Source organism: Pecten maximus, chromosome 10, assembly GCF_902652985.1.
Source record: "Pecten maximus chromosome 10, xPecMax1.1, whole genome shotgun sequence".
Taxonomy (NCBI): Eukaryota; Metazoa; Mollusca; class Bivalvia; order Pectinida; family Pectinidae; genus Pecten; species Pecten maximus.
The window spans coordinates 28677207-28691079 of NC_047024.1; the positions used below are offsets into that span (position 1 = coordinate 28677207).

The window sequence follows — 13873 nt, forward strand, 5'->3', positions numbered from 1 at the left end:
TGTACAGTGTATATGATATCATTCCGGTGTGCATACTCTATGAATGATATTTCATTTCAGAATTGATAAAATAATTAAATTGGATGAACTTTTAATGTTTTTTTTTTCAGTGAAGAGGAGACCTTAACTATACTGCCCATTCAACTATACACGTTTGTCCACTGAGGTGCTTTATATATATCTACAATGACAGGCCTAGGACCATTTACCCCCTAGGCTGACCGGATTACCACTGACAACCAGGGATGAGGCCAGAGCACGCGCGGTATGCCACTATCCCCTACACGTCTGAAATATGATCGTTACTTTATCTTCCTGCTCAACAAATTTATCAGAAACGTTTCACAACATTTGCCGCTGGCTAGATCGGCACCAACAGTGGGCCGGAGTCTGTGTACAAGTGAGCGCGTGCGCTACGGCTCCTATGTACATGAATACCTATCTGATGATATAACGCTCTTGGGGTTTCCAGAATATTCTGCATTTCGAGCAAGGTGCACATATATAATTTGTGAAATTAGTCTGAGAGTATAGGACGGACTCGCCTCCGGACGATCCTACTCGGAGAAACCTACTACAACGTAAGTATAGCCTGATCGATCGGTTGGATATATATGTGTTATATGCCTGAGACTGACAGACGTGGAAGTAGGCCGAGACGGACCTGTCACAAGGTTGTGCAGTAGCAGCTGTAGCGGGGTCGGAATTTTGGTAAACAAAGTTATGGTTTTGTCGGACCGTGATAGACGTGTTTAATAATCACGGGGTGACCGGTCGGCAACTTCACCGGATACAAGACCATTAAATGTCCAGGTGTGGTGATGAGAGAGGGTCGGGATTTTATAGGTACACCGGTGTCTGATTTAGGGGTTGTATATATTGATATTATCGCAGTATTGGAAGCCCAGAATGTATTAAACTTTTGGTCTCTAGGATCACATGGATATATGTTTAGTCGTATAAGATAAAATGGCCAGAAATACCAATATAAAAAGATATGCTTTATAGTATAAGTCTTGACATGGTCTAGCCCGAGTTTCCTCTGGCCCTGAAACTCGGGCTAGACATGGCCCTCTGCTAGGATAGCCCGGTTCCAGTTGGAGATAATATAAGCTTTAGTGTAAGAATTTAGCTGGACTATTCCGTAAACCATACAGTCGTTACGTTGGTGTACGTGTTGGGTTTTGGTGAAATTTGAAGAATGGGTATAGTACGGAATTCATGCTGTAGTGGAAGTTTTGTTTGACCCCGTGCGTGGGAGGTGGAGGAGGGAATGAAGGGGTTGCGGAGGCTGAACGTTGATGTGAACATGTTATGATAAGGTACATGTACCTGGTAGAGAAAGTTCTCTTTACCGAGTAAGAAAACAAGAAACAAACATTTATGCGTACACACACTTCTGCCCTTGATATTGCCCGCGTTTCCCCTGACCCCGGCACCAGGCGTTAGACCGTACAAACATGTAGTAGTTGCTGTAACAACAGGCGGGTGCACATGTGTGTTGTTATAATATATTGATCAGCTGTACATTAGCATGATATCGATCTCCGTGCTGGACGATTGTTCAGGCTACAGACGGATGTTTTACAACACAGGGCCTTGTGTGTGAGAAACTGTGCAGATACAGACTTGATTTTTAAAAAACACACAATAGACTGTGACTATTATTTATATACGGGATTGGTGTTGGAACAAGAGGTTATTGTAAAACAAACATATACATGGTGGTATCATAGTGCTGATTCATATCGGCACTTATTTCTCAATGTCGGCACGCAATTCGCCTGGGGAGAAGGAGTTCAGAATGAAAAGTCACATCAAACCAAGATATACAGGTAAGCTGCTGATTCGTGTGTACGTATGGATGTAGGTAGTTGGTTGTACGGGTCACGTCCGTGTATATTTGATACAGTACATATAACGGGATGAGTCTTACTTGAGTGGACATACAGGTGATGATTGGCCCACCTTTCAGGTAGGATTAGAAGATACATTTATTTACATGTCTAGATTCAACTGAACAACGTCTTTCGTGAGTAGCTTGGGGCATTTTATACGGGCGCACACTGCATGGCTATACGTAAGTTACATGTAGATTCAATTTCCTAACAGTTAATATACATGCATAATGTACACTATGTATCAATTGTTATGTGTATAATAATATTATATTGAATACAATCCCCACACGTAATTATGCATTCATACGTACCGCGGAGAATGAGTTGTAAAGGCCACGGCCAGGACGGGATGTACACAGTCACCGTAATTATGAAAATTGGGTCTCAGATGAGAAATTGGTTCTGTATGTCGTGGGGAAGAGATGCGGAGTATGACGAGCAGATATTTGTTGGGGGAGGGTGTGTATGACGAGTAGATATTTGTTGAGTGAGGGTATGTATGACGAGTAGATATTTGTTGAGTGAGGGTATGTATGACGAGTAGATATTTGTTGGATGTCTTCCCACTCAGCCAACATATCCTATTTTAACATTGGGGGTAGGAACAATAGAGAACAATAGGCACTAATTACAGGTAAGTTATAGCCTGTTTTGGAGAAGTAATTGATTATCAGGTTACCTGTGTTACCTGTATTACCTGTGCTACATGCTGTCAACAGTTTGTAGATAATGTATACTAAATATATATATCACAAATACTTTTATATAATTAAAAAATATTAAAATAGAATAACTCAAATTTTCATAAATTAGTGAAAATAATTCATTTTTCTATATTTTTCACTGTTATAAATTTCACACTTTATCATAATTATTATGTTTTATAAATAAAACAGAAAATACATTTGTTCAATTTTAACCTTTACACTGAAAGGGCACATTATCAATAAGTTTAAGTCAACGTTACCTGTTTCATTGTGATATATAACAGGTATATATACATGTAATCAGAGACTTGTATATATCTGATATACAAGTCTCTGCAATAATGTACTTAAGAGAAAACGATTAAAAACAAAACACTTTAACCGACATTATAATAGTTCAAGTAAAAAAAATCATGTATGATCATGAAGCACAAATCAGTATAATCCTAGAAATCACGGATAACGTTCACAATATCACCAAAGTCAATGTTTAATCATATCGGCGGTTCTCATATATGCAGTCTTCACATACGAAATCATTCACGTAATAAATAGTTCAATCTTATTTAATTGTCACTTCCTTTAACACGAGTATATGGTAATCATAACCCTTGAAAGTTCAAGCTACTTTATGAAATTGAATGTTAAATTACACTTGTACATGTATATAATGTTTAGTATACACAAGTTCAATTTCTCAAAGTATATCATAATCACTTAGGTCCCTTTATGAAACTGAATGTTAATGTTCAGGAAACACAAGTTTACGATACACGGGTATATAATTGTCATTATCCTGGATTTAATACTCCAAGTGGACAAGATGTGAAGCTGCATCAGTATATGCAGTCACATCCATTGTGTTGTTTCATAGTCTCATCTTGAGAGTCTGGAGTCTCCATTCCAGTTGGGGATATTTCCTCTTCTTTGCGCATGGTTTACCTCCAGCTTAATACTCTACCATTCTCCAAGAAGTCAACCCTAATCTGGGCATTTGCCATTGCAATCTATAATCTATTTTCAGTAACGTCAAGTACAGCAAGTGTTCAGAGAAAAATAACTAATGGAATTAGTAAAATGATTGGACCAAGGTGTATACTGTTTATTCTAATTTTGAGGGAATGATAATTGATTGCTTTTTATTGTTTATATACACATACTCTGATAAACAGTTTTGACTACATATCATGGAAGTTTGTGCCGTTAACTCTTTATGTGATTACAGTATAACAAAATGCACCTTTATTTTTTTTTTGAAACAATAACTCAATTAGTAAGACATTAGTTGCTTATTATAACATAGTAATCATATCTTATAGAAAGGGGGAAAACAAGAAAAAATAATTGAAGGTACACTTTATATCATTGGTACCTGTATATGGTGCATTTTTAATTATGAAAGATTTTTTCCATTATTTCATTTTTAAAGTGTTGTGTAATATCATTATCAATATAAATAATAAATTATCACTATAATGTATTCTGTTATTAATACGTATATATGAATGTATATTTTACTTTTAAATGTATTCTTAAACATTTTCTTCACTTTTATTGTTAGTCACCCTTGAGTCCCATGTATACGTATACTGAAACAGACTATACCTACATTTTCCACAGGTAAACTCAGGTAATGTTTATATAGCAAAAACAACATGTTGGCTGAGTGGGAATGAACCATTTGTTGGGGGAGGGTGTGTATGACGAGTAGATATTTGTTGGGGGAGGGTGTGTATGCGTGTGTGTTTGGTGGCAGTGAGGTTGAGACGGGGAGGGGGGCATTGGTGATGGATTACGTGAATGAAAGCAAGCTATATATAGGAGCCTGGCAATGGTCGAGAATTCTGGAACGTGGAAGCAGCTGTTGAAAGTATCCATTGATGAATTAGATTGAAACGGCGAGGTCTGAACAGGGACTCGTCACAATGGGTATTAAGATATCAGTATATTTATATACAATTAAGCCAAGTCCCTGTAATTTTACCACTCTGTATCAGAGTCTCTGTCTGTTTATAATGTAGCCCGAGTTTCCTCTGGCTCTGACACCATGTCCAGAGGAAACTCGGGCTATATATATGTGTAATGTAGAGTATGGGTTTAGGGTGTTCAGTGTTCCTTATACAGACAGCTCTATAAGTATTTATTTAATACTTTAATTTTTTTTGTAACTATATAATGATTCAATGGTAAAGAATGCTAACCAGTTAACATACAAGTACACAATGCCCGGAGTATATTTAGTAATTGTAATGTATACTTCATGTAAACATTTTCTTGCCTGTTCTACGGCTGTTTTTTATTAACCATAAAGGATAGTGTAGATTTTTGTTGATGCAATCTTCTCCTTGAGATAGTTTGGTATTTAAATGTATACAGACGGAACTCGTAGAGTAAGATTAGTACGCGAGCTCTAAGTAAATAGGGTTTTATCATTATGTCTATATTCAAAACATACCTTGAACACTAGCATATCGTGTTGAATTATTTGTTTAAGGCTAGTCAACTTATTATGATAACGAATTCATATGTTGTTTCCATCACAGGCGTGTGTATCTGTTAAATTTTTATAGAAAAACATGTTTCTGGTAAGTATTTAAAATATATATATAAGCCTCTACTCTAGCCCGAGTTTCCTCTGGCCCTGACACCCAAGAGGAAACCCGGACTACCTCTACTACTACTTTATCAACAATATCGTAGAGGTAGGGGCTAATATCTGTTTCTATAAATACTAACTAGATGCAGACGCCTATGCTCCAACACATAAAACAAAAATCGTCACCAAAACAATGATTTGTGTATTTCGGCGGGAATATTTAGGGTATGTGTTAGAGAAGGTTGTTGAGTTTATCCTTTCACGTCGTTTAACGTGAAGTTGACAATGCGTGCTCAGATGTCGCGTTATGTTGGGTTGGTGTTTGCACGAGAGCTTATATTACCGCCCACCCCCTAGGTAGTTTCACTCTTTAAATTCGCTCGAGTGACGACGGGCATGGCCGGTGGCAGGGGGCCCTTGATCACCATGAGATTTATATATAATGAAATTTATGCGTAAAAACATTGCACTTGCCCGAGTTTCCTCTGGCCTTGGCACCAGACTTGAACACTATATATATATATATATATATTATATGTAAATGTACCTGTCAGAATGTCCAAATCTAGTATCAGGGCCAGAGGAAAATCGGGTTAGCATTTCACATGAATTCACTTACTGTATTATATTACAGTCTAGGTATTTTCCATTTTGATTTACCAGAGTTATTCCCCTTCGTTTCCTCCTGTCGGTTGATCGATTAGCTTGACAGCCGATGGGGCCCGAGAATGACTGTATTTGGACCTAACTTTTTAATGGGTGTAGATTATAAACTGCTTGTCACCGAAATAAAGAAATGGCACTTACAAAATGTATGATATAGAAATAGGCATTTTGTATATTTTTGATATTTGCAACAGCTAATGAAGCAAGAGGCCCGGGGCCTTAACGGTCACGCTAGTTCTAAGTGTACACCGATAAATGATGTTTTGCTATTTAACCAGCATTAAACACGTCTCAGCCCTGTGACCTTGAAAGTAGGTCATTCATTTGAACAAACTTGATAGTTCTTCATGCATCCAAGCATGCTACTGGCCCTACTCCATGACCTGGGGTGTGCTGCTGGGTGTCTTCGGCAGTATGCTTCAGTGAGGTAGCACTCTAAATCGGCAAAAGATCCGGCCTATCATAAGGAGACTTAACACAAACATACCGCAGCTTCCCAAAACACACATACGCACTCACCACACGCATGCATGTCGCACGCACGGGAGGCCGTCCTTAAATGACCTTAGCTGTTAATAGGACGTTAAACAAAATAAACCAAACCAAACCATGACCCTGTGCCTCTTGGTTATTGAGAAAAAGTCGTTTAAAGATCTGAGGACATTTGATACATTTGGCTTTGAAAGTAGCCTAGGTCAATGTCATTCATTTGAAAAAACAACAAAAACAAAAACAAAAACAAAAAAACAAAAAAAAAACTTGCAAGGCCTTCATCTCAGCATGCTACTGTCCAAATACCATGGTCCTATGCCTCTTGGTCATTGAGAAGAAGTCATTTAAAGGGTTTAAGACATTTGACCCCTGTGACCTTGAACGAAGGTCAAGATAATTGATTCCAGAATGATTCTGGTCCAATATCATAACCCTGTGCCTCTAGGTTTTTGAGAATAAGTCGAAAATGTAAATTGTTTTCGACGGACGACGGACGACACACGACGCCGGACAACAAGACGATTGCAATAGCACGGTGGGGAAACTACGTCACAGGTGACCTAAACAATAACAAAGTCATAAAATTTAGATTTCTTACGAGGCCGAAACGTAACTTTTGGTATATTATAAAAAATATACAACAGCATATTCTTGTTTTCGACTTATCATAATTAAAATCTTATAACTTCTATGTATGATATGATACATGTATCTTGATACGGAGTTCTATCTTATAACTTTATTTTGGATATGTCCAAATATACATAGACAGTAGCGATTTTGGGGTCCCTGTAAGATTGAGTACGTGGGTGACCACAGTCTGTGTTCACATGTACAACAGGTTAATTTGAAGAATGAGACGACAAATGGTTTTGAAATGTCAAGTGTATCTGGACCCTGTACGTGCATTCGTGACGCCACATAACACGATATAAGTGACACACACTGAAATGCTGTCCTCAAACACCACAGTACTACCCCAGCCAGTAATTGAATTCCAATTACACTTTTACATGAATTTTCGTATTTGGTCACATCGAACGAGATTGTGAGTTACGATATATCTAGTTTCAATAGATGTGCATTCTCTGTATTCTCCATCGACGTTTGTTATGAATTGTGGTTGTATTCCATGGACAATCTTATTTCCTTTTGTATTTTTAATCGCTTTACTCACTTTTGCAATACAAATTTGCTCAACTAAGAGTCTCGCTTGATATTCAATTCGGTGTGCGATCACGTGATACCGTTTGATAAAGAACGATAGTCTTAAATTGGGTAACGCCGATGAGCAAAACTAAATACCAGTCTTGAATCTTGATCAACCATGTAAATCACATATATATGTATAGTTCATGTTTATTGTGACCTTAACGTACTACAGTTATGCACAATAACCAGACGTCTATGACATTCAATCAAACACCTTAATTACTTCACAGACAATTTCATTCGGACATATGAGGGTAGTTTTAGTCAGAGACCTATATACTAAATTAATATAGGTCTCTGTTTTAGTATATCGAACGTGTTTTGCGAAGTAATCGGAGATAATATGCTGACTTTCGACTCGTCTACGGCAGGTTATACTGTCAGTAGTGTTCTCTAGACAGAATAACAAAATTTTCACCATGACTAGTCTTGTTTACAAAATCTCATTTGGAGCCTCCTTTTGGATCTCTTTATATCACGTGATTTCGCGCCTTGATGACGTATTAGGTAACTAGTTGAATGACGGAGTTGACTTGTTATGTTGAATCTACCAGTATGTCATGATGTAACCATAACTCATTAAAGAAATAACGAAGAAGTGTCATTAATTAGCTAATTCTGTGATTCTAATCCGTGTACTGTGTTATGGTCACTCGCCGACTCCTATGCCCAGGTAATTTGATAGGGTAACTCCTGTTCTTGTCGTTATATTGACTCACTGACACATCAGGGTGACTCCTAGTCGTGTAAATGTAGTGAGCTTATATAATCACAATGCACTCATGTTGAATTGTGTTGTATATTTCCAGATCTACTGGCTGACTTCAGACGTAAGGGAATGGCTCACAGGATTCCGATACATCAGGACGACCTGAGTTTCGAGGAGAGACAGAGTAAGATTTGGGAAGATATGGAGAAAGACATGGAGCGTCGCCGGAAGGAATGGGAGACCGAGATCGACAGCATGCGGACAGACTTCTTCCACATGAAGCCGGACGATAATAAACTGGAATCGATGACTGACCGGCTCGGGATAGCGGACAGTCGGGGTTCGTCGGACGCACGGACAACCATAGACAAAGATCAGAACGGCCAGCCAGTGTATCGAGCCATGTTTAACGTAAAGGATTACAAACCTGATGAAGTGAATGTAAAAATGGACGCTGATAAATTAATCGTGACCGCCAAACACGAGGAAAAGAATGAGGGGAAATCAGTGTGTCGAGAGTTCAGTCGGGAAGTTAATATTCCCCGGGAAGTGGATCCAATGTCCCTTGGGTGTACCATTTCGTCCGATGGTATCCTCACGGTGGAGGCGCCCCTCCCTACCCCACAATACCCACCCATCACAGACAACCGAGGTGCTGCTCAAAGGATCATTCCAACAGCATCACCTTCTGTAGCCGCAGCTGCACCGCCTCCTCCACCTGCAGCGCCCTCTGGCGGTCCCAATCCAACAACACATACGTCCACCTTCAAGACATTCATGTCACCCAAGGGAAATGTACAGTCGTTTAACCCCAGCACGCCTCCCATGGGGTCAGTAAATCCAGCTCACTCCATGCCGTTCTCTCCACAAACATTCTCAACAAGTAACGTGACCTCGTCCTCATCCAAGATTGATACGCGAAGCGGTTCCGGTTCACCCGCCAATACTGAAGGAGAACGCAAATACAGAGTGGAAATTGACATTGAAGATTTTAGTCCAGAAGAACTAACAATTAAAACAGTTGATCAGAAATTGATGATAAGCGCTCGCAGAGAAGAAAGGATCGGAACGAGGACGTCGACGAAGGAACTAAACCGGGAAATTAGTCTACCAGACACTGTCGAACCGACAGCCGTGAAGGCATTCTTCTCAGATAGTGGAAAACTACTCATAGAAGCGCCTTACCTAAAAGCGTTGGCGGTGGGACATTACACACAGGGACGTGAGGGGTCGCCAATGACGGGACGATAGGGCGCACTGTGCTTGAGCGCACCTATGGGACCGTGCGGAGTTTCGCGGGTGATGAGACGATAACGTTAGCTACGATGCAACTAAACGCTGCTCTTAACATGCAACGGTCAAGGTCACAGATAATGAGAAAGTATGGCGCTCTGCGGTACTATTTTCATCCTGCGCTCCGTCATTGTTCTCTAAGTTATTAGTTCCGTTTCGTGTTTTACATGTACACTGTATATGCATTTATTAGGTTAAATATGTGCAGCAGCTTTATTTATGTCCATTATGAATTGAGGCAATTGTAATATTCCGCTGGTGACGTAATCGTACTAGCAGTCAATATGACGTAACACTATTCATGAAGGATGAAAACAGATGATTATCTTTGAAAATTTTACCATACATGGACATTTTATGGAAAATACTCCGATATGAAGGTCACAGCGGAGGATGTGACGACATTTACGAGAAACGTCACTGCTCGCTAGAACGCCAAATCTCTCTTTTTTGGGCCATGCATAATGTTCTGACTGCGTAGATGCCATATGCATGTGGTAACCTTCAAACTTGAGATTATTTCAATTTTTACTTTTAAATGTGCAAAAAATTAAAAACCTGTATTTAAATGTTAATTATACAATATTTGTACAATGTTTGAATTTCTTGCCTTGAGAAAATATATGTATTAAATTATACACCGCTATTAAAGATCTGCTTGTGTATCATTAGCCAACCATGTTCTGATGGTCGTCTCCACAAATCGCCCTTCCTCTGTGGTTCGTCCTTAAGCGATCTCTGTTTTCTCTAATTTCTTGAGAAGTATGTGAAAGATATGTCATAAACTTCATATGTAGATTCCCCTAAGATCCCAGTTGAGCACGTTTACTTTTAAAACAAATCGAAAGCTAAGGATTTTCACAGTCACCATCGGAACAGCTCGCCTCCGTCTGTGAAGTTTCGAAGAAAATGTAGAGGGGTTCCGATTGTCACAGTTTGTTATAGCTATCCTTGAGACTTTCCGAGTGGATATCTTTTCTTGTTTCTGTTCAGTTTTAAAATCGATCAAGACAATACAATGAACAACAAGTGGCCATCTTGGATTTTGGCATTAAAATATTATTCTCGCTAACTAGCACTCAACAATTGTTATGCGTGATCTTCTCTCTAACCCTAACTATGCTTGTTAGCTTTGAAATGGGCCAGCCATCTTGGATTTTGACAGCTAACTATATTTCTTAGAAGGATCATTCACAAACTTTATATATATAGGTTTTCCTCGAACCTGAAACTGTTCGGAAAAAATGGCCGACGGGAGGTCATCTTTGAATTTTGACTGTTGAAGTTAGTTTTCGCTATTTGTCTGGTTTGTTGAGTCTTTACCTCTAGAGTATAGTATTGTGAGTGCCACATTTCAGTAAAAGAGGAGAAAGAAACCAAGAACATCATACAATGGCGACCGCCAAAATCCCTCTCTTATCAATACACTGCCTATTTAAAGGGCCATTTCAAAATGAAGATGCATAGAAAAAGTGTAAAGGCTGTCGGCGACGTAGCATTTTATGTCTTGCACAACAAGATCTCGAAATGCCGCATAGTAACAAATCGAGATTGCCCTACATGTTTAGATTCTCGGGTAACCTCGTTTTCGCAAAGATTGGAGCAATGTACCATTTACCGAGACTTTTGCATTTTGAAAGTGGAAGAGATATGTCACATTATTGACCACAGGGACCTGGAATCTGTTCCAGTCTATGTGAATGGTGTATAAAGCACATTTCTAGATGCCCCCCCAACCCCCCATTATTTTTATTTCTGCGGGGGGATGTGGTAGACTAGATTAAAATTGCGTAAAATGCCATCCTTCGATGCTCATTATCACATAGAGGGGTAATATTTTTTCCGAATTAGCTCCCAAAACGTCTGGAAGTGTGCTAATACACCAGAGTATAGAAACATATGTCCCTGTGTTGTTGACAACGTGCTGTATTTACAGGAAAAAAACAATGAAATGGGGCAATATTGTCAACAACAAAGTGGTTGACTCATTTAGGAGCAATACTGGATTGAAAACAAAAACCTTAACGATATCTCTAACTATGATGAACAGACAAGTGTCCTCTGGCCACAGCATCATACTTTATACAGGCTGACAGATAGTTGTCTGGTGTGACGTTTACCTGTCAACATGTCTAAAGTATGTCTAACCAGAGGCAACAGACGTATGCCTGTGACACTGAATATTGTTTTCAGAGAAAAAAAAACGCCTTTTTGTTGGTCAGATGTGGTTTTGATATCAGCCTGCAAGCATTTGGCTTTCATGATGTTATTGTCATCAGAAACCAATTGAAGGTCACGTGGATGATTATTTTTTTAACTTCACTCTTAATCCAACACTTTTCTCAAAACTACTTGCCATGCGCGTGTCTAATGTCTTCTTTTAAATTTCAAATTGGTCGAAACCAAATAACCAAATACTGACAGATTTTCATCAAATGGTTTATACCCAACCGTAGACTGGGTAAACTGGAGGTAGTTGTGGACACAGGGCCTCGGTTTCGGGGATTCTGGGTAACGGTGACTGGACATCACTAACAACCACAACATATATACAATCTGAAATGTTATAGAATTGGGGTAATCGACGCATAAAACATTTTTTATAACGATTTTATGAGGTTTCAGAATATATAGTGTTGTGGTTGTTAACTGATGTCATATGTTACTTTGTTTTACTCAAAATCCCGAAACCGAGCCCCTGTGGTTGCGGGATGGGGGAGAGGAATATGGATGCAATCAAAACATTTCCAAACCACAGGCGCTTGCATAGAAAATGTGATTTTCATTTGTTTTATATGACAGTGCTATGTGTAATCTGTTAAGTATTACACAGTACACATACCACTGATATCATTTTTTTTAATTCTCATTTTCTATGCAAGCGCCTGTGGTCCAAAGCGAACATACAACGTTCCTATTCTTGTTCTGTAGTGTCATTCTTAATGAATGAACACTTATATACATGTATATCATTGAACATTTGATTGGAACATTTTAGGCCAATTTATTAGCGAGATGTGGATACACATACAAACATTGTTATCGTGTACTTTAATTATATTTGCTTTTGAGTCTGATGTAGAGGGTCAGAAAATGAACCTGTACCAGAAATGAACTTAATCCAAAAATATGTTTCAAGGTGCACAGATAGCGTCGTTTATACTCAATATTGCACATCTAGGGTGTCCCGACACTTTATCACTTGGCCTCCATTTCTGGGTCGCTAGTTCGAAACCCACATGGGGCAGTTGCCTGGTACTGACCGTTGGCTTGTGGTTTTTCTTGGAGCACTCCGGCTTCCCTCCACCTCCAAAACCTGGCATGCTCTGGCTGTTAGTAGGACGTTGAACACAATAAACCAAATTAAAGCATGTTAGTGGCCTGGTACATATATGTTATATTTTATACACTTAAACCCCATGGTGGTTTTATAAAAAAAATAAAATAAAAAAAAAAATAAAATAAAAAAACAGTTATGCCCAGCGTTGCCTAATCGATATTGGATTTTATTCGGGTCTAGCAATCTAATATCAAAACTGGCTGTCCGCCGAGATTAATATGTCATAAATCCTCGCGTGGTTCTCGTCAGCGTACCATAAATGAATAATATCGAACAAACCACTTCACATCCATGACATCCAGTTTTAACGATAACTATATATATACACGCCTATATATCAGTATTAAGAGAACCGCAGTTAATGAAGTAATTTATCAACATCTACATTTCTATCTTTAAAACAAATACAACGTACGACTGACAAACTAACGCGGTTGGGGCAATTCATTATCTTGGCTCTGAGGGCACGTGGTGATTTGTCTACACGAGGAACTTATTTATTTTGTCAATATTATCTTTTAAATCGCAACAATATTAGCTGTATTGATTTGATCCACATTTACACCAATCTAAAATCTAGATGGCCATTCTCAGTGTAACGTAGTGTGTAACGTAGTGAGAATGACCATCTATATTTCCATTAGATTGCATTTAAGCATGACACTGAAACATCACACATAACGTTAACCCAACTGATTACCATTAGCCCGAGTTTCCTCTGGTCCCGACACCCATGTCTGGTGTCAGGGCCACCAGAGGAAACTCGGGCTAATAACCATTTGACTAATTGTGAACATATCATACATTGTATTTAAACATTGGCTACTACTTGATATTATAACGGTTGAAATTCGGAGGTCAGATATGTTTTGTATGGGTAGACAGAGGAAGTGAAGTGTGTTTGGAAGACATGTAAATGTATATTTGAAGACATGTATTGTAGGTCTCAGGACAAGC

General features: G+C 38.8%; 1 protein-coding gene across 5 annotated transcripts; it reads left to right on the plus strand.

The window, feature by feature from the left end:
* The first annotated feature begins 349 nt into the window (after nt 1-349).
* Nucleotides 350-10227, plus strand: LOC117335861 (major egg antigen-like). Of its 5 annotated transcripts, none has more exons than XM_033896111.1 (2): nt 350-581; nt 8384-10227. In XM_033896111.1, the coding sequence occupies exon 2, from the start codon at nt 8413-8415 to the stop codon at nt 9532-9534; it is 1122 nt and encodes a 373-aa protein (XP_033752002.1). In that variant the 5' UTR covers nt 350-581; nt 8384-8412; the 3' UTR covers nt 9535-10227. The 5 variants fall into 5 exon arrangements, with proteins under 5 accessions (XP_033752002.1, XP_033751999.1, XP_033752003.1 ...); XM_033896108.1 differs by lacking the exon at nt 350-581 and adding an exon at nt 1542-1835; XM_033896112.1 differs by lacking the exon at nt 350-581 and adding an exon at nt 1856-1975.
* Nucleotides 10228-13873: the final 3646 nt, after the last annotated feature.

Bases quoted from the DNA above. Each gene is read 5' to 3' on its own strand.
- LOC117335861 (XM_033896108.1), top strand. From the start codon at position 1,766: ATGTCGGCACGCAATTCGCCTGGGGAGAAGGAGTTCAGAATGAAAAGT. The intron at 1,836-8,383 runs GTAAGCTGCTGA...GTATATTTCCAG, and splicing joins CATCAAACCAAGATATACAG to ATCTACTGGCTGACTTCAGA.